Consider the following 21,610-nt stretch of genomic DNA (forward strand, 5'->3'; position numbering starts at 1 on the left):
CCCCACTCCCCCACTTCTCAGCTTTCTTTTAAATATCAGAAGCAGAAATGGTTTAAACAGTCTAAAGAGGCCCGCCTGGCACACCCTGAGTCTGAAGACTGCTGAAACCGAGACTCTGTCGGTCCTTTATTCTCATCCCACTTCAGGATCCCTCCCGAAAAATTGTGCTCCTTGCAAACAAAGAAAGACAGTGCCCTCTGAAGTCCTTTGTTAGCATTAACTCCTCAGCCTCACCACGAGCCTTTACAAATCTGTTTCATATTTTAATTTGTTATGCAGAGTCTCAGCTCAAGACTGCTTCACAAAGCCAGAGAGGCCAGATCAGTTCCCGGTCAGACCCACGCAAGGGTTCTGCCATCTGCGAGGTTGGACAGGGGGAGTCGGCAAGCATGCCCAGTTCTGAAGATACGGATAAAATCAGCAAAAACCAGACAGATAGAAACACCGCCGTAGACACCAGAGATGGGTGCTGAAAAGCCCGGAGGGAAAAACGTGTAGCTATTGCACATGTCTTTTAAAAACATGTTTCTAGAGCCTGTGGCAAGGTTTGGGGGAAGCTGACCAGTGCAGCCTCTTAAGGCACTTCCTCCAGGCTCTTTGTTTGTCTGGGTTGTGGGTCAAAGGTTAGCAGGTTGGTCCTACTAAAGACTTTCATTGGTAGGTGGGGAAGGGGTTGGGACTGGGGGGGGGGGGTCTGTATAAATTAACACGCTTTCTCATTAAAGAGAAGTATTTCCTTCTTCCTTCAGTTACTTACCTAATCCACCTGGAACTGTACCGTGATGATCCTGCCTAGGAATAAAACATATCCTCAGTTCGGTTGGTTGGCTAGGGATTTTGCCACAGGAAGCCACTGAGCCAGGAATAGGCCATCTGTTTCTGTTGCATCTTTACCACCCGGAAACTGCAGAGTGTCATTAACCAGGGGGAGCAGCAAAGTTTATATGTCTCTGCAAATAGCTTTGCTAAGCAAGTGGGGGCTGGAAAAGGAGTGAACTCCTGTAGCCATTGGATCGTTGTTCCTGGATTCCATTTTCCTGCGCCTGTTCTACCTAGTGTTGCCACCTTTCTATGCTGCAAGGAAAGAAAAGGGGGGAGGGAGTTGTAGCCAGAAAGATCTTAAAGGTATTCAGTGACAGTACACATTTGCTTCATCTGCCTGAGGGTGGTAAGCAACATGGAGGCAGGGGGAAGAATTATTTATTAACTGGGTTATAAAAACTGGAAGCCATTTTTGCTGAGGCCCAGGAACTAAACTTGCTTTTTAGGCAAAGGAGTGGGCCACCAGTGACCTCCCCCAAGCCATGCACTGGTTTGCTTGAGTCAAAGTATGAAAAGTTTGCAGGTCTGTGGGCAGTTGCTAATATTTATTTCACAGCTGAAAGTGATTTGCAGGCTGGTGTATTTGTGATCACAGCAACTCACACTGTTATTCCTCCAGCATCTTTCAGCCAATCCTAAAGGTAGTTCTTATCACTTCACTTACAGGAAGAAAAGGTGAGCAAGGCTTGTATCTGTACAGGAAGAACTCTCTACACATACTTGTGATCAAACCGGAGGATCATAGACCTTGTAGATATGAGTCACAAACCTCTTGGGAAATACTGCAGACATGTGTGTTGTACAATGGCCACCACCTCCCTCAAGATGTTAGGCCGGTCCCCTGGGCCCCTGGGAGCTGGTCTTCGCCTCTGTCTTGTGACACCAAACCAAGGTCTTGTTTTTAATGCTATTAAGAAGCTGTGCCCAAGGCTTTGGCCTTGTTATCTCCCTTAACAACGTGATTTTGTTAGGCTGCAAAATAAGCAGCATGGGGTTAAATGTATTAGCTGCCTTCGAACCTAATTTATCTTCATTCCTTCCTAATTTACACCCGGGCTGAATTAATGAGAATGATTTAATTAACACGCTGCGACCACAGGACCAGGGACAGGACAGCTCCGGGGATTAGACCAAACAGTGGGCTAAGCAGCTGCCATCCTGCCTCCTGTGGTCCCCCCGAAGCCCCACCCGCATCTCTCAGACACATTCCCTGCCAGTCTTCCCAAAGTGTCCTCTTTGTTCTTTGCTCTTCTTCCTGCGTGTGTGTATGTGTGTGTGGAAGACAGCACAGCTTTCCTTCCTCATGTAATCTGTGAGATGGGCCTCAAGGCTGTGTGGCCTGTAGAGTCAGAGTGGCCGAGGGTCAAAGACGTATGTTCTTCCTCCCCTGGTGTCAAGGTCGTGCCCCAGCCCACCTCCCACCCCCGCCTCGCACACGCACACCTTGAGATCAACACCTGGGGAAGGAAAGTGAGGGAAGCAGAATGTGCACGCGCATGCGCACGTCTTGGGATCAACACCTGGGGAAGGAAAGTGAGGGAAGCAGGATGGGCAGCCGCTGCAGTTGAGCTGGGATGGAGTCTCAGTCAAGGCCTCGGCGGGCCCCAGGCAGAGCTCTCGATCTGAAGAAGGCCCTGTGGAGTTGTCCCCAGGTAAGGCAAGAAAGCCAGGCTTTGAGATGGCTGCATTACCATCTCAGTTACCGGAGGCAGGCTACCCAGGAAAGGGGCCGGAGCTGCATGGTCATGTTCCACAGAGATGGTTCTGAGGAGGGTGAGAGCTGCAGGCCTTCTCTTGCCAGCACTGCAGGGGCCAGGCAAGCTGTCCTTGCTTCTCGAAGGAGCCCGAAGTGTTCAGTGCAATGCCCGCTTCAACTCTTCATCCTAACACAGAGATGCAAATCTAGGAAATTGAGGCCTCAGTTCCTACCAGCAATCCTCTTTCAGAAAGAAGAACTTAAAAAAAAAAAAAATCTGGCTATTTATTTAAAGGATAAGAAATCAATGCAGGAGGTTATCAGCATTGTCTTGGTCGGTTATTTGTCTCTCTGGGGACAAACAAGAGGTCTAAAATGATAGTTGCCTAAATTTTGGTTTACCACCTTTTGCAGTTATGTCTTTTTAACTGTATTTGTTTTAAATACCTCATGATACACTTTGAGAGTATTCTTAGAATTGTATCCAAATTGGCATGGTCATGTTTTAAATTTCTGGTTGCTTCCTAAATAGGTACTATCACTTTACGTGTATTTTGTGAATTCCGTTGGATTCTAGTGTGACTTTTAAATTTCCAGTGCCAGTTGCTCCTTGCTGGTATGTGTGAATACAGTGGACTTTGGTATAATGACATTTCATGGAAAGTTGGGTGTGAGAGGGTATTTGTGTCTTTTCAGTGTTGGGCACCACCATCCAGCTGATCTTCTCTATGCAGGGTCATCAGAGCTGGGGAATTCATTCTTCTGTTGAGACTCTGTCACTTTCCACAGCCCCAGGTGGCATTGCCAGGGGTAGATAGTTTATTGGCTGCTTACAGGACTGCAGTGGGACATCTCTGAGGCACCTTTCCTCAGCATTCCTCCATAAGGTCCAGTCATTAGTAAATCAAGCCATTTCGGCTGCTTCTATTATTTCTCCTCCACGGCCCTTCAAAACAGTGATCTTCACAGCCGTTGCAGGTTATAAGTTTTAGGGTCAGGCTTTTATTGTTTTCTCTCTGATTGCAAAAGCAATGCGTAGTAGAAAGTTGGGGGGAAAAAAAAACAGAAAAGTAAAAGAAAAAATTAACCGTAAACCCACCACTTAGAGAAAATGACACTTAGCACTTAAATTCTAACCTTTGTGCATCCACATAATATTTCATTTTTAGCAGTTAAGTGTAGAGAGTCTAAAACCAAGCTGGAATTCCTGTTTTGACATTTACTAGCTGGATTGGGGGGGGCAGGGCGGGGGCCGGTGCCTCAGCTTCCCAGTTTGCGGTACAATAGTACCTAGCTCAGAGGGTTGTTGGGGTCCTTAATAAATTAGCATATGTAAAGCATGAAGAACGGTTCTGGGCTAGAGGTAAGGGCTCTGTAATGGTTCCTTTTATGATTCTATTGTAGACTGTTTAAGGAGCATGATATTCCTTGAACCCTATGCCTGTTTCCTAGGAACTTTCTCAAATAAAAGTCTCCGCTGTCTGCCCCATAGCGCTAAATTAAAGGACATTTTCGGTCTTGAATGAATTTACATATTCCTTTAGGGGCGTTTATCTGAGGCTCTGCTTCTCTCAAGCCAAGGACGTTGACAGATTGTGGAAGAAAAGCTCAAATTCATTCAAATTACGTTTGCCTCCTTCCACCTCTTACTAACAGTATCTTCATTTGTCCTGGCACCACCGTTCTTCAGTTAATGATGGAGAAACAGTTCTTTACTCTCCATCCCCTTAAAAATTAAGCTGCTGAGGAGTGCCCCCTGTGGCACAGCAGGTTAAGGATCCAACATTGCCGCAGCTGTGGCGTAGGTCACAGTTGCAGCTAGGATTCCCTCCTTGGCCCTGGGAACGTCCATATGCGGTGGGTGTGGCCAAGTAAAATGACACAAACAACAACAGTAAGCTGCTGAAAGGGAAAGGTATTAAGAAACCACGTTGTTAAAAATCAGCTAGCTGTATTTGGAAGACAGGCCAAAACAGAGCATCCATGGAATACAGGCCCCTGCCTTTTCCTGCCCTGAAGATCTGGCTGAGGGGTAGAAGGCGCCCAGGAAGAGCTCACTTCTATGGGTCAGAATCACACCGGGCCTCTGTGGGGTGTGGCCTCTCATAGCCCAGGGGTACCTTAAACCATTTTCCTCCTTTAGTCCATGATTTCTGGTGCCCCAAGGTCCCTGGATCTAAACTCTTAATTTGTTCTAAGTAATTACATTAAAGAATTGACCTTTGTTCTGAGCAGTGAAAATGAAGGTTTTGTTTGGCCTATAGGCTTTGCTTCCAAGGGCAAGATGCCAAGTCTGAGCATGTCTGGGCATGAAGAAGGGACCTTTGTGGTCCAAGAGCTGGTACCTTTGAATGAATGAATATTCAAAGGATTTTTACGGCATTCTGTGGGCACACACTTCACTTACTGTGTAGAGCTCTGCTCAGACAGGAGGGTGAAATCGGGAAGCTGATTTCAGAAGGAAGAACGAATGAAAAGGGAGAAAGAGATGCTGGTGAGTGTGTTGTTTTTAAGTTCCCATTTAAGAAACACTGTTTCTCCTTGTGTTTTAAAGTCACATACATCTTATGGGTCACAAGTTTCCCTTAGCTTCATAAGTAATTTTTTGAAGCAGTCACTATAAAGTCCCAAATGAAGCTGGAAAACTTGTTATTTCTTTATTTGAGGATATTTGGAAAAGCTGAAATAGGAAGAAATGGTAACTTAAAATTATGTATATTCAATGGAGTTTTCTAAATCCGTTTTCATACTCACAATTACCTGAGAAGTTGTGGTTTCATTCATTTATTTGTCCACTGATTCATTCACCTTGTCATTCATCCAGAAAATATTCACTTGCAGAAGAAACTCACTTTTCATCCAGAAAATATTCACTTGTAGGCATCAGTCTCCAGTTCCATTACGGGTTTTTCCAGCACTCAATTGTGATTTCTTTATTTTTGGCAATGCCTGTAGTATGCAAAGTTCCCTGGCCAGGAATTGAAACCGCATCATAGCAGCACCCTGAGCCACAGCAGTGATAATGCCAGGTCCTTAACCAGCTAGGCCACCAGGGAACTCCTCCACTGTGATTCTACACTGTGTAGTCTTGGCTTGCCATCAGTGTACTTACATTTCGAATAGACCTCCTTCCAACTCTGAAACCATGGAAAGAAGTCATATAGGGAAACACGAGAGGAATAAGGGGGAAAAGAACATAAACACAGACAGAAAAGGAGCTCCATTTCTGACACCCTTATTAGACTGTTAGTCTAGTAAAGAACTAAGACAACACAGACTGCCCTGTGTTGTGAAAGGGTGTTCTTCAAATGCCATTTTTCACCCAAGGATTATAAATAAAGCCTTGATTGCCTCATTAAAAACTGGCCTTGTTAAAAATAGTAAAGTGGCTCAGAATAGCACCAGCCAAGAAAGGAAAAGGGAAACCTCATAGGCAGAATGGGAGAGTCAACATTGCAGCTCCTTGCTTTTCACAAAGACTTTTTCCAAGAGGCTTTCAGTGTTGACACAGTGCAAGGAAACATCCCTGGGTTCCCCAAAACTGTGCGTAAATTTCTTCTGCACCTTTTCTGGGCCCCTTGTGATGCCCAAAATGAGCAAGAGCAGCAAGTTACACTCTGATTTTTCAGACAGTGGTGTGCCAGGCACTTAATCACTTTTCTTTTCTGCTTCAGTTGTGTATTTTTTAAATGCCATACACAATTTTTCAGAACTTAACAAATATTGCAAAGTGTCTCAGTATGTTTGGTATATATTTTCTTGTTACAGACAAAAGGTTAGGTCTCGCCCCACCTAAGAAAGGAAACTCCTCCCTGACAAACACTCCAGGATAGGATGTATGTATACCTTGCATCCTGTGGTGCAGAACAGAGATGGAGGATCACAGTGCAGAATTTGGGTGAAGCAACAGTGCCCTCTTCTGGCTAAAGAACCAATTACAGAAGAATCGCACAAAATTCAAGACGATTAAGTCCCCAGAGATCTACTTACTGCACAGCATTGTGCCCAGAGTTAACAATACTGTATTGTGTATTTGAAATTTTGCCTCGAGGATAGGTCTTGTGTTAAATGTTCTTATCAAAAAATTATAATAATAAATAGAGCTGGAGGAAACTTGAAAGTGATGGATATGTTTATGGCCAAGGTCGCAGTGATTTTTTTTTTAAGAGTTGATTTAAAAGCTTGTGACGAGTTCCGTCGTGGCTCAGAACGGAAATGAATCTGACTAGCTTGAGAACACAGGTTTGATCCCTGGCATTGCTCGGTGGGTTAAGGATCTGGCGCTGCCGTGAGCTGTGGTGTAGGTTACAGATGGAGCTCGGATCTGGTGTTGCTGTGGCTGTGATGTAGGTGGGCAGGTACAGCTGATTCGACCCCTAGCTTGGGAACCTCATATGCTGCAGGTGTGGCCCTAAAGACAGAAAAAAAAAGTTCTGTCAATTTCTGCTATACAGCAAAGTGACCCAGTTATATTTATATATATATATATATATATATATATATATATATAATTTAAGATTTTTTAATTATATATAATTTAAGATTTTAAATGATTTTTATTCTCTTATTATAGTTGATTTATGATGTTCTGTCAATTTCTGCTGTATAGCAGTGACCCAGTTATACATACACACACATATATATATGTACACATTCTTTTTATCACATTATCCTCCATCAGGTTTCATCACAAGTGACTAGATACACTTTCCTGTGCTATATAGCAGGATCTCATTGTTATCCACCCTAAATTCAATAGTTTGCATCTACTAACCCCAAACTCCCAGTCCATAGCACTCCTTCCTCCTTTCCTTTGGCAAGACAAGTCTGTTCTCCATGTCCCTGAGTTTGTTTCTTTCCTGTGGATAAATTCATTTGTGCTGGATATTAGATTCCAGATATAAGTGATATTATATGGTATTTATCTTTCTCTTTCTGACTGACTTCACTTTGTATGAGTCTAACTGCATCCATGTTGCTGCAGATGGCATTATTTTGTACTTCTTTATGGCTGAGTAGTTTTCCATTGTGTATAGGTACCATTGTTTCCATGTCTTGGCTATTGTGAATAGTGTTGTAATGAACAAAGGGGTGCATGTATCTTTTTTAATGAAGGTTTTGTCTGGAATGGAATTACTGGGTCATATGGTAGTTCTATATTTAGTTTTCTGAGGTACCTCCATACTGTTTTCCATAGTGGTTGTACCAGTTTACATTCCCACCAATAGTGTAGAAGGGTTCCCTTTTTTCTACACCCTCTCCAGCATTTGTTATTTGTAGACTTACTAATGCTGGCCATTCTGACTGGTGTGAAGTGGTACCTCATTATAGCTTTGATTTGCATTTCTCTAATATTAGTGATGATGAGCATTTTTTCATGTGCCTACTGGCCATCCATATGTCTTCTTTGTAGAAGTGTGTCTTCAGGTCTTCTGCTCATTTTTCAATTGGGTTGCTTGGTTTTTTGCTGTTGAGTTGTATGAGTTGTTTGTGTATTTTGGAGATTAAGCCCTGGGTTGCATCATTTGAAACTATTTTCTCCTATTATGTAGGTTGTCTTTTTGGTTTTTTTATGATTTCCTTTGTTGTGCAAGAGCTTGTCAGTTTGATTAGGTCCCATTGTTTTATTTTTGTTTTTATTTCTATTGCTTTGGGAGACCGATCTAAGAAAACATTTGTTCAGCTGATGGCAGAGAATGTTTTGCCTCTGTGCTCTTCTGTGAGTTTTATGGTGTCTTGACTATGATTTAGTCTTTAAGCCATTTCAGTTTATTTTTGCGCATGGTGTGATGTGTTCTAGTTTCATTGATTTACATCCAGCTGCCCAGTTTTCCCAGTACCACTTGCTAAAGAGACTTTTTCTCATTTTACATTCTTGCCTCGTTTGTTGCAAATTAATTGACCATAGGTATTTGGGCTTACTTCTGGGTTCTCTGTCCTGTTCCATTGGTCCATATGTCTTTTTTTGTACCAGTATCACACTGTCTTGATTGCTATAGCTTTGTAATAGTGTCTTGAGGTCTAAAAGGTCCTGCTTGGTTTTTTCCCTCAGGATTTCTCTGGCAATTCTGGCATTTTATGGTTCCATGTAAATTTTGGGGATGCTTGTTCTAGTCCTGTGGAAAATGTCATGGGTAATTTGATAGGGATTGCACTGAATCTGTAGATTGCTTTGGGTAGTATGGCCATTTTAATTATATTAATTCTTCCAGTGCAGGAGCGTGGAATACTTTTCCATTTCTTTGAATCCTCTTTAATTTCCTTAATTAATGTTTTATAGTGCTCAGCATATAAGTCTTTCACCTCCTTGGTCAGTTTTATTCCTAGGTATTTCATTTTTGGGGGGTATGATTTTAAAAGGTACTGTATTTTTATATTCCTTTTCTAATATTTCATTGTTAGCATACAGAAATACAACTGATTTCTGAATGTTAATCTTGTATCCTGCTACTTTGCTGAATTCATTGATCAGTTCAAGTAGCTTTTTTTTTTTTTTTTTTTTTAATTGCTGCACCTATGGCACATGGAAGTTCCAGGCCAGGGGTCAAATCAGAGCTATAGCCACCAGCTTACACCGCAGCCACAGCAACATGGGATTCAAGATGCATCTGTGACCTACAACACATTTCATGGCAACATCAGATCCGTGACCCACTGAGCAAGGCCAGGGATTGAACCCTCATCCTCATGAATAGTAGTTGGCTTCATTTCTGCTGCACTACAGTGGGAACTCCCTGGAGTAGCTTTTGTGTGGAGTCCTTAGGGTTTTCCATATATAGTATCATGTCATCTGCATAGAGTGACAATTTTACCTCTTCTCTTCCACTTTGGATAGCTTTTATTTCTTTTGTCTGATTGTTGTGTCTAAGACTTCCAGTACTATTTTTGAATAAAAGTCAGTGCACATCCTTGTCTTGATCCAGATTTTGGCAGGAAGGCTTTCAGCTTTTCTCCATTGAGTATTATATTTGCTGTGGGTTTGTCATAAATGGCTTTTATTATGTTAAGATAATGTTCCCTCTATACCCACTTTGGTGAGAGCTTTTATCATGAATGGATGTTAGATTTTGTCAAATGCTTTTTCTGCATCTTTTGAGATGATCATGTGGTTTTTGACTTTGTTTTGTTAATGTGGTGTATGACGTTGACTGATTTGCATATGTTGAACCATCCTTGTGAACCTGGGATGAATCCTGTATGGTCATGGTGTATGATCTTTTTTTATATGTTCTTGGAAGCGGTTGACTAAAATTTTGTTGAGAATTTTGTGTCCACATTCATCAAAGATATTGGCATATAGTTTTCTTTTTTAGTGTTGACTTTGGTTTTGGTATTAAGGAAATGGTAGCTTCATAGAATGTCTTTGGGAGTGTGCCTTCTTCTTAAACCTTTTGGAAAAGTTTAAGAAGGATGGGTATAAGTTCTTCTTTCTATGTTTGATAGAATTCGCCTGTGAAGCCATCTGGTCCTGTACTTTGGTTTGTAGGGAATGTTTTTATTACATATTCAATTTCATTTCTAGTAATTGGCCTGTTCAATTGATCTATTTCTTTTTGATTCAGTTTTGGCAGGCTGTATGTCTCTAGAAAGTTGTCCGTTTCTTCTAGGTTATCAAACTTGTTGGCATATAATTGTTCATAGTATTCTCTTATGGTGTTTTGTGTTTCTGCAGTATCCATTGAGATTTCTCCTTTTTCATTTCTTATTTTTTTTCGAGTTCTTTCTTTGCTCTTTTTGGTGAGTCTGGCCAGAGGCTTATAAATTTTGTAACTGGTCTTTTTTTTCTATTATTTTTTGAATCTTGATTTTATCTTTATGATTTCCTTCCTTCTGCTGATGATAGGTTTTGTTTGTTCTTCTCTTTCTGATTGTTTTAGGTGGCAGGTTAGGTTGTTGATTCGATATTTTTCTTCTTTTCTGAGGAAGGCCTGTATTGCTATAACCTTCCCTCTAAGAATTGCTTTTGGGGCATCCCATAGATTTTGAATGGTTGTGTTTGCAATGGTGGTTTCATGCATATATACTTGAGTCCCAAACTCATTAAGTTGTGTATGTTAAAAATGTACAGCTTTTTGTATGTTAATCATACCTCAATATGATGCTTTTTAAGTTTTAAAAAACAAAACAAAACAAACAAACAAAAAAACACAGGATATTGGAAAAGAAAAAGTGAACATGGGGAGTTCCTGGTGTGGCACAGTGGAAACAAATCCAACTAGTATCCATGAGGATGCGGGTTCCATCTCTGGCCTCCGTCAGTGGGTCAGGGATCCAGTGTTGCCATGAGCTATGGTGTAGGTCACAGATGTGGCTCAGATCTGGATTGCTGTGGCTGTGTTGTAGGCCAGCAGCTGTAGCTCCAATTTGACCCCTAGCTTGGGAACATCCATATGTCATGGCTGGAGCCCTAAAAAAAAAAAGAAGAAGAAAGAAAGAAAAAAGAAAAGAAAAAGAAATAAAGGAAAAAGTGAACATGGTATGGAGCCTTTAAGCCGGATAGATAGCCCTGAAGCTTATGATTCAGATGAGCAATGCCAAGTGTGATTTGTGGGCTGGCCTGTCTGCAGCAATATGATGCCACTTCTGTGCTCAGCAGACTGGCAAGCAGAGGGCATAGCTGGGCCATCTGTCTGCTCGGGACAGACCGGGCAATCCAGTGCCATAGCCCCTTCTGCATACAACGCTGTATAAGTTGGTCTCAGAGCTCCTGGATAGGGACCCATTTGTCTTGAAGTTAATTAGAATGATGAGAATTCCTAACATTTATTTTGTCTTATCATGTGCTAAACACTACATATGGCCATTTCACTTAATCCAGATAGCAACTCTAAAAGACAGAAGGTGAAGCCAGAACCCACGGTGGGTTTTATCCTACTTAGAGTTGAGTTCCTAACCACTGACCTACCGAGCCTCCTCTACTTTCCTGATTAGCTAGGTCCCCTGCTCTGGCATCCCCTGGAAAGCCAACTCTGGCCACCTGGCACTTACACAGTGAATTTACAAGAGGAGAAGAGAATTGCTTGGTTTGCTTTGCCTCATGTTGACAGGCTTGATAAAGGTGTGACAAATGAGAAGCTGGAATCAACTGATTAAATTACACCGTTTTTAAAAAATTTGTTTTTACCCTTTAACCATAGTTGATTAAATATCTTACAAGACCATTCTTTCATTCTGGCACACTATCCACTAAAGAGAAGTACACAAGCAAAATAATGTCCTAATCAAATTGCTTTTTAAAATTTAGTTCGGACATTGTTTCTTACCTTTGGAAGGAAGTCTGTTTCCCAGCTATGATTAAACACCAAATATGGAGAGTCACACCCCTGCCCGCTTCAGTGTCTGCAGTCCAAATATCTAGGGGAGCTCTGTGTGTCCTGGAAGGATTTGGGGGAAAAATGCAGCAGGAAATAAAGGAAGCATTGAACTTCTTGGCTCTATTGAGCAACCGTGATGTTATAGTTAAAAGCCTAAGATACACAGATTATGCTAAAGTTTGAAATCTTTATATTGGACAGTGGTTTACAGATGGGAAGGATGTTGTCAGTGAGTAGGTATCAAACCTCCTGGAAAATGTTAATGGTGCTTTCCCTCCTTAAAGAATCCAAACATAGAAAACCTCAATTGTCTAGAAGCAACTTACTAAGGTGATTAATATAACATTTTCCTATACTGAACTTAGAGGAAACATGCAAAGCACAAGAAAATATGTCCCTTTTGGACAACAGATCAGTAAGAAATATCTCAGGTTGAGAAGTAAGAATGTACAATCTAAAGGCAATCCTGACAGATGTGGGGTACAGCTGCAGAACAGAAAACAGAAACCATCCATGTGGCTGCCTCTGCAGAATGGGCTGGAAATGGGGGGCAGGGGCCTGCTGCCTTTCCTCTGGTCCTATGCTGATTGTGCATCCACATGCACTTACTACTTTCACTGGTATGGGGAATTTTTAAAAGTCAACCACAAAAATTAAAATGTCACTTTAAAAAAAATACTCAGGCGTTCCCGTGGTGGCTCAGCGGTAACGAACCTAACTAGGATCCATGAGGACGCAGCTTTGATCCCTGGCCTCGCTCGGTAGGTTCAGGATCTGGTGTTGCTGTCAACTGTGGTGTAGGTCACAGATGCAGCTTGGATCTGATGTTGCTGTGGCTGTGCTGTAGGCTGGCAGCTGCAGCTTCAGTTCTACCCCTAGGCTGGGAACTTCCATATGCTGCAGGTATGGCCAAAAAATAAATAAAATAAAAACACTTTTATTATCTCACAGTGGATCAGAAGCACCAGCACAGAACAGCTCAACCGGATCCTCTTCTCAGAGCTTCCCAAGGCTATACAGTCCATGTGCTCTTATCTAGAGGCTCCAAGAGGGAGTTCCCGTCGTGGCGCAGTGGTTAACGAATCCGACTAGGAACCATGAGGTTGCGGGTTCGGTCCCTGCCCTTGCTCAGTGGGTTAAAGATCCGGCGTTGCCATGAGCTGTGGTTTAAGTTGTAGATGCGGCTCGGATCCCGAGTTGCTGTGGCTCTGGCATAGGCCAGTGGCTACAGCTCCGATTGGACCCCTAGCCTGGGAACCTCCATATGCCGCGGGAGCGGCCCCAGAAAAGGCAAAAAGACAAAAAAAAAAAAAGAAAAAAAAAGAAAAAAGAGGCTTTGAGGAAGATTCTGCTTCCAAACTCAATTCGGGTTATTGACAGTTTCGTTCTTGAGGTTGTAAGATGGTCATTTCCATTTCCTTGACTCGTGACCCCTTTCATCTTTAAGCCAGTGATGCTGCAGTGAATCCTCGTGCTTAGGGTCTCCAACTCCCCCTTCTGCTGCATCTGTCCATTTTCCTCTTCTGTCCACCTTTTCTGCTTTTAAGGGCTCTTCTAATTATTCTGGGTCCACCTGGATAATACAAGATATTCTCCCTATTTGAAGGCCAGTTGATTAGTAACCTTGACTATATCTACAGTGTCTCTTTTGCTACCTAATACAAACAACATCATCACAGGCATGACAGTGGAGGGCAGAGATCATGGGGGCCAGAACTCTGCCTGTTACACAAGCTTAAATGTCACGATAAAAATCAGCAGTTCTTGGAAATGGTTGAAGGAGCAATAATTATATTCTTCTTCCTGAAGTCAGATGCCAGTGGAGAGATTTTATAGCCCAGGATCAGGTAACAGGCTACTAGCCTTTGTCAGTGAGTCTCAGAGGTTTTGCAGGTCCAGCACGTAAGTGTGAGGGATAGGAACTGGATCAGAGCAAGAGTGCCCTGAGGCCTAGTCCCAGTTATTCAAAAAAGACAAGCCGCATATCACCAAAATGAGCCCCGTATCACCAAAGTGAACTTAATTACAGTTTTGGCTCTCCCAGAAATGGAATCTTAAACCAGTCGATCAGGAGTCACCTGATCAGCACTAGTTAAGTCATCTGTCTGACAGCCCTGCCATCCCCTAGAGGAAAGTAACCCTGCAATATCCAGCCTGCCCTTTGTCAGGTACAGCTTGCTTGTTCCTGCTCCCTTCTGCCTATAAAAGTCTTCCATTCTGTCCAGCTCCTTAGTGGTCCTATCCATCTGCTAGATTGGAGGTGGCTCAATTCAAATCGATTTTCAATCAAATAAACTCTCTTAAATTTTTAAATATGCCTCAGTTTTACTTTTAACAGGGTCCACCTCCTGAGGCCCTGGTTTCCTCATTGGCAAAAGGAAAGAATTGAACCAGATAGTTTCCTCCAAATCAATGCTCTTTTTTTTTCTTTCTTTCTTTTTTGGCCACCCTGTGGCACATGGAGTTCCCAGGCCAGGGGTCAGATCCCAGCCGCAGTTGCAACCAATGCCATAGCTGCGGCAACACCGGATCCTTTAACCCACTGTGCAGGCCCGGGGATTAAACCTGCTTCCTGGCACTGCAGAAATGCTGCTGATCCCATTGTGCCATAGGGGGAACTCCAAGAAATGCTGTTTTGGGGCCGAGCCGGGTGAGCACTAGGTGCACCACGCATAATCAGTCCCGAAAATGGCACAGAAACGGCATCAAGAAACCCCGATCACAACGATATGAATCTCTTAAGGGGGTGGACTCCAAGTTCCTGTGGAATATGCGCTTTGCCAAGAAGCACAACAAGAAGGGCCTAAAGAAGATGTAGGCCAACAACGCCAAGGCCATGAGTGCACGTGCTGAAGCTATCAAGGCTCTTGTAAAACCCAAGGGGGTCAAGCCTAATATCCCAAAGGGTAGCAGCCACAAGCTCAGTTGACTTGCATACATTGCTCACCCCAAACTTGGGAAACGTGCTCATGCCCGCACCGCCAAGGGCCTCAAGCTTTGCTGGCCAAAGTCCCAGGCCAAGGCTCAGTCCAAGGCCAAGGCCACAGCTGAAGGTACAGCTGCAGCTCCAGTTCCTCCAGCCTCGGCTCCCAAAGATGCCCAGGCCCCCACAAAAGCTCCACAATAGAGGTGTTTATCTGCCAATGTGAGGACAGAAGGACTGGTGTGATTCCTGGGCTGCTGTCTATACGGGGCTGGTGTCCTGTGTTGTTTGTACAAATAAACCTGCCTCAGGATCTGTCAAAAAAAAAAAAAAAAGAAAGAAAGAAATGCTGTTTTGAATACAACAGAGAATCACGATAGAAATGGCTTCTTTTTAAACGATCTAATGTTTGGACCATTTAGAATGATTTTCATAAAGCAGTGCAAGATTCTCACGCATCAAATAATATGACCCTTCATAGAGCACTTCAGTTTTTAGAGTGTCCCATGCTCTGTAATCCTTGATTGTCTCTGGAAAGCTAGATGTTATGGTATTGGGCCCATTTTCCTAATGAGAAATTGAGTCCAAGAGAATAAATCCCTTGCCCAGGATCCCAGAGATCCTAAGTGGTGGTGTTGCAGCCTCCACACAGGTTCTTCTGGCCCCCATTAGACTGTCAGACTGCCTTTGTCTTTTTTTCCAATGTGTGTCTAGTCCCTAGCCCAGCACTCAGTAATAAAACAATCTTTGTAGAATGAATAAATGAATGGTTTAACAAACGAATTTAAAAAAGGAAAAGAAAAAAATGAATGAATAACTCTCCCACCGATCTTGCAAAAAAAATCCAAAGTATGCTCTTTGTGCTATACTTGCTAAGTCAAGAAAGTCTAATAGAACATGTGAAATAGATGTTCAGCAAAGACTAAACCCAGATAATTCACCTTATATGGAAAACCCCATTTTCAGAATATTTTGTTTAATCAGAGTTTTTCACTGGATGCCTCAAGAAATAGGACAACATTCAGAGCCATGAATTAGAAGAAAGTTCCCCCAAACCTCCAAAGAAGGTTCATCATCAGCGTGTGATGAATGAACCTTTTTGCAAATAACTTGAGATTCCAGGAAGCATGGTCCATTTCAACTGTAAACTAACCAGCATCTCTGTGCTTTTCCTCTTGAGAGACGAAGTGTTAAATCACCCAAGGAGCAAGTTACCCAAGGGGAGATCATTTATTTCTGCTCCTTGGTGATTAATTGGTCTGTACTCACTGGTGCAAGAAATGATAAGACTTTGGGTAATGAAAAAAACCAGATTGTGTCTCTTGGTGGGAAAGCATCACACTAAGTAGTGGGTTGTTAATTCTGTCATGCCAGCGCAAATCTTCCTGGCCTGTGGTCTCATAGGTAAATCCATTCACCTGCCTTTGTAACACTGCCTTTATGTCAGACAGACTAGGAATTCCCTTAAAAGTCTAATTCTAAATTATCTTACTGAGTCTGGTACTTAAGCCTGGAGTGAGGAGCCTACATGAAAATTAAATTAATGCTCACTTTTAAGTCCATAGGTAATACAGCATACATGTATCATCTGTAAATAATAATTCATGTCCATTTATGGTCAAACCATGGCTTACAGAGTAGATTAAATACTCTTAGTCATCCTTCAAGAGATACACTATCATTATCCTTGTTTTGCTAATAAGAGGGGTAAAAATGTATTTTAACTTGCCCAGGAGCCCACAGTTAATAAATGGCAAACTCTAGACCCTGGACTTTCTTACTTTTTTATTAAAGTGTAACTGACTTACAATGTTGTATCGGTTTCTGCTGTACAGCAGAGTGACCCAGTCATAAATATATACACCTTACATTTCTTTTCTTTTTCAATTTATTTTTATTTTATTTATTTATTTGTCTTTTTGCCATTTCTAGGACTGCTCCTGCGGCATATGGAGGTTCCCAGGTTAGGGGTCTAATTGGAGCTGTAGCCGCCAGCCTACACCAGAGCCACAGCAACTCGGGATCCGAGCCGCGTCTGCAACCTACACCACAGATCACAGCAACACCTGATCCCTAACCCACTGAGCAAGGCCAGAGATCAAACCCGCAACCTCATGGTTCCTAGTCGGATTTGTTAACTACTGCACCACGACGGGAACTCCCACCTTACATTTCTTATATTATCTTTCATCATGGTCTACCCAAAGAGATTGGCTGTAGTTCCCTGTGCTTTGCAGTAGGATTTCACTGCTAATACTTTCTCAGTGTGGTAGTTTGCATCTGCCAACACAAACTCCGTATCCATCCCACTCCCTCCCCACCCCTTGGCAACTACAAGCAACTACAAGTCAGTTCTCTATGTCTGTGAGTCTATTTCTGTTTTGTAGATAGGTTCATTTGTGCCATATTTTAGATTCCACATATAAGTGATATCATATGGTATTTGTCTTTTTCTTTCTGACTTCATTTAGTATGATAATCTCTAGTTGCATCCATGTTGCTGTAAATGGCATTATTTCATTCTTTTTATGGTGTATACATCTTAATCCATTTATCCATCAATGGACAGTAGATTGTTTCCATGTCTTAGCTATTGTGAATAGTGATGCTATGAAAATAGGGTGCATGTATCTTTTTCAGGGAAGGTTTTATCTGGACATGTGCCCAGGAGTGGGATTGCTGGATCATATATAATAGTTCTATGTTTTCTGAGGAACCTCAATACTGTTTTCCATAGTAGTTGTTGAGCATTTTTTCATGTGCTTGTTGGCCATCTGTATATCTTTGGAGAAATGTCTATTTAGGTCTTCTGCCCTGTTTTGATTGAGTTGTTTCCTTTGTTGTTGAGTTGCATGAGTTAATCTATATTTTGGTGATTAAACCTTGTTGGTTGCATCATCTGCAACTATTTTCTGCCATCCATAGGTTGTCTTTTCATTTTTTTATGCTTTCCATTGCTGTCAAAAGAGTGTAAGTTTGATTTGATTTATTTCTCTCACCTTGGGAGACTGACCTAAGAAAACATTTGTATGGTTTATGTCAGAGAATGTTTTGCCTATGTTCTCTTCTAGGAGTTTTCTGGTGTCTTGTCTTATGTTTAAGCCTTTAAGCAATTTTGAGTTTATTTTTGTGCATGGTGTGAGAGTGTGTTCTGATTTCATTGATTTACATGCAGTTGTCTAGTTTTGCCAGCACCACTTGCTAAAGAGACTATTTTTCCCATTTTATATTCTTGCCTCCTTTGTTGAAGATTAATTGACCATAGGTGTCTGGGTTTGTTTATGGGTTCTCTATTGGTCTGTTTGTCTATTTTTGTACCAGTACCATACTGTCTTGATTACTTTGGCTTTGTGATATTGTCTGAAGTTTGGGAGAGTTATGCCTCCTGCTTGTTTTTTTCCTTCAGAATTTCTTTGGCAATTCTGGGTCTTTTATGGTTCCATATAAATTTTTGGATTATTTGTTCTAGTTCTGTGAAAAATGTCGTGGGTAATTTGATAGGGAGTGATTAAAATCTGTATATTGTTTTGGGTAGTATGGCCATTTTAATGATATTAATTCTTCCAATCCAGGCACATGGAATATCTTTCCATTTCTTTGAATCTTCTTTAATTTCCTTGATTAATGTTTTATAGTTATCAGTGTATAAGTCTTTCACATCCTTGGTCATGTTAATTCCTAGGTTTCTTTTGGGTTTTTTTTTTTTTTGGTGTAATTTTAAAAAGATATTCTTTCTATTCTTATTCTAAATTTCATTGTTAGTATACAGGAACGCAACTGATTTCTGACTGTAAATCTTGTATCCTGCTACTTTGCTGAATTCACTGATCAGGTCGAGTAGTTTTTGTGTGAAGTCCTTAAGGTTTTCTATATATAGGATCATGTCATCTGCATAGAGTGACAGTTTTACCTCTTCTCTTCCAATTTGGACGTATTTTATTTCTATTTTTTGTCTGATTGCTATGGCTAGGACTTCCAATACTATGTTGAATAAAAAGTGGTGAGAGTAGGCATCCTTGTCTTGTTCCAGATTTTAGCAGGAAGGCTTTCAGCTTTTCTCCATTGACTATTATATTGGCTGTGTGTTTGTCATAAATGGCTTTTATTATGTAAAGGTATGTTCCCTCTATACCCACTTTGGTAAGAGTTTTTATCATGAATCGATGTTGAATTTTGTCAAATGTTTTTCCACATATTTTGAGATGATCATGTGATTTTGGACTTTTTCTTTTCTTAATTTTATGTATTACATTGAATATGTTGACCCATCCTTGTGAACTTGGGATGAATCCCACATGGTCATGGTGTATGATATTTTTTATGTTGTTGGAATCGGCTGAAATATTGTTGAGAATTTTTATATTTATATTCATCAAAGATATTGGCCTATAGTTTTCTTTTTTAGTTGTATCTTTGGTTTTGGTATTAGGGTAGTGGTAGCTTCATAGAATGTCTTTGGGAGTGTTCCTTCTTCTTCAACCTTTTGGAAAAGTTTTAAGAAGGATGGGTATAAGTTCTACTTTGTATGTTTGGTAGAATTCTCTTATGAAGCCATCTGGTCCTGGCCCTGTGTTTCTAGGGAGTGTTTTTATTACATATTCAATTTCATTTCTAGTAATTGGTCTGTTCAGTTGATCAGTTTCTTCTTGATTCAGTTTAGGCGGACTGTATGTCTCTAGAAAGTTATCCATTTCTTCTAGGTTGTCAAATTTGTTGGCATATAATTGTTCATAATATTCTCTCCCTCTCTCTCTCTCTCTCTCTCTATTTCTACAGTATCCATTGAGATTTCTCCTTTTTTATTTCTTGTTTATGTGGGTTCTTTCTCTCTTGGTGAGTCTAGCCAGAGGTTTGTCAATTTTGTTTACCCCTTCAAAGAACCAGCTCTTGATTTTATTGATTTTTCTCAATCCTGTTTTTTGAATCTCTATTTCATTGATTTCCTCTCTGATGTTTATGATTTCCTTCCTTCTGCTGACTTTAGGTTTTGTTTGTTCTTCTTTTTCTAATTCTTTTAGATGGTAGTTTAAGTTGTTGATTTGAGATTTTTCTTCTTTTCTGAGGAAGGCCTATATTGCTATGAACTTCCCTCTTAGAACTGCTTTTGGGGCATCCCCTAGATTTTGAATGGTTGTGTTTTCATTATCATTTGTCTCCAAGTTTTTTGTTTGTTTGTTTGCTTGCTTGCTTTTTAGGCCTGCACCCATAGCATGTGGAAGGCTAAGGGATGAATCAGAGCTACAGCTGCTGGCCTGAGCCATGGCCATAGCAACACAGTATCCTAGCTGCATCTGCACTCTACACCACAGCTCGTGACAATGCTGTATCTCCAACCCAAGGAGCGAGGCCAGGGATTGAACCCACATCCTCATGGAGATTCGTTTCTGCTGCGCCACAACTGGAAACTCCAGTCTTGAGGTATTTTGTAATTTCCCTTTTGATTTCCTCATTGACCCAATGGTTTTTTAGTAGGATGTTTAGTCTCCATGTAGTCAGTTTTTTCTCATTTCTTTTCCTGTGGTTGATTTCTAGTTTCATGCTGTTGTGGCCAGAGAAGATACTAGAAATAATTTCTATACTTTTAAATTTGTTGAGGTTAGTTTTTTGCCCCAGTATGTGGTCAGTCCTTGAGAATCTTCCATGTGCACTTGAAAAGAATGTATATTCTGTTTTTTGTTTTTTTTTAGGGGGGGGATATAATATACTGAAAATGTTGATGAAGTCTAACTGTTCTATTGTGTCATTTAAGGTCTCTGTGTCTTAGTGATTTTCTGTCTAGTGGATCTATCCATTGATGTGAGTGGGGTGTTAAAGTTTCCCACTGTTATTGTATTCCCATCATTTTCTTCTTTTATGTCTGTTAGTATTTGTTGTATGTATTTGGGTGCTCCTATGTTAAAGGCATATATATTGACAAGTGTAATATCCTCTTCTTGAATGGATCCTTCTGTCATTAAATAGTGTCCTTCTTTGTCTTTCTTTATGGCCTTCGTTTTAAAATCTATTTTGTCTGATATGAGTATTGCAACTCTTGCTTTCCTGTCTTGTCCATTGGCATGAAATATCTTTTCCTCTCCCCTCACTTTCAGTCTATATGTGTCCTTTGCCCTAAGGTGAGTCTCTTCTAGGCAACATATTGTAGGCTCCTATTTTTATTGTTATTATTATTATTTTTTGTCTTTTTGCCTTTTCTAGGGCTGCTCCCATGGCATATGAAGGTTCCTAGGCTAGGGGTCCAATCAGAGCTGTAGCTGCTGGCCTACACCACAGCTCACAGCAAAGCCGGATCTTTGAGCAACGCTAGGGATCGAACCTGCAACCTCATGGTTCCTAGTCAGATTCGTTAACCACCGAGCCATGACAGGAACTCCTGTAGGCTCCTATTTTTATCCACTCCGCCACTCTTTGTCTTTTGATTGGAGCATCCAGTCCATTGACACTTAAGGGGATTATTCATAAATACGTATTTATTGCCATTTTAAACCTTGTTTTCCACTTGATTCTGTGTTTCTCTTTTGTTCCTTACTTTTTTTGGTTGGATGATTTCCTTTTATTTTATGCTTGTGTCCTCTTCTTTCTAGTTTTTGTGACTGTATTGTGTGGTTTGGTTTTGTGATTGCCCTGGATTTCCAGTATATCTATATCTGCTTGCTTTAGCCTGATAGTCATATAGTACAGGCTCAAACACATTCTAAAAAAAAAAAGAGTCCAGATTTTCTTAACTGTCCTCCCACATTTTATGATCTTGATGTCCTCTTTTAACATCTTCATGTTTCTCTTTTTGCTGTTCCTTTTGTTTACCGTTGCCTTTTTTTCCCCCTTTTAGATCTTTATACTGACTTATTTAAGTGATTA

At 41.1% G+C, this 21,610-nt stretch overlaps 1 protein-coding gene and 1 pseudogene across 2 annotated transcripts in view; both read left to right on the plus strand.

Moving 5' to 3' along the window:
• The window catches only part of LOC146405582 (uncharacterized), a 22,236-nt gene extending 2,141 nt beyond the window's left edge, over window positions 1-20,095 (plus strand). The window contains exon 2 of the mRNA XM_085011719.1: window positions 19,951-20,095. Coding sequence (XP_084867845.1) covers window positions 19,951-19,964 — 14 coding nt within the window. The 3' untranslated portion in view covers window positions 19,965-20,095. The remainder of the gene's footprint in view (window positions 1-19,950) is intronic.
• On the plus strand, window positions 4,803-15,089 carry LOC100627645 (large ribosomal subunit protein eL29 pseudogene; annotated as a pseudogene). The gene is made up of 3 exons (XR_014836645.1): window positions 4,803-4,859; window positions 8,571-8,652; window positions 14,445-15,089. The product of XR_014836645.1 is annotated as a large ribosomal subunit protein eL29 pseudogene (transcript).
• Window positions 20,096-21,610: the final 1,515 nt, after the last annotated feature.

Source organism: Sus scrofa, chromosome 2, assembly GCF_054392235.1.
Source record: "Sus scrofa isolate SSC_HxYL_T2T_F1_AM1 chromosome 2, Sscrofa_HxYL_maternal_Yorkshire_Landrace_v2.0, whole genome shotgun sequence".
NCBI lineage: Eukaryota > Metazoa > Chordata > Mammalia > Artiodactyla > Suidae > Sus > Sus scrofa.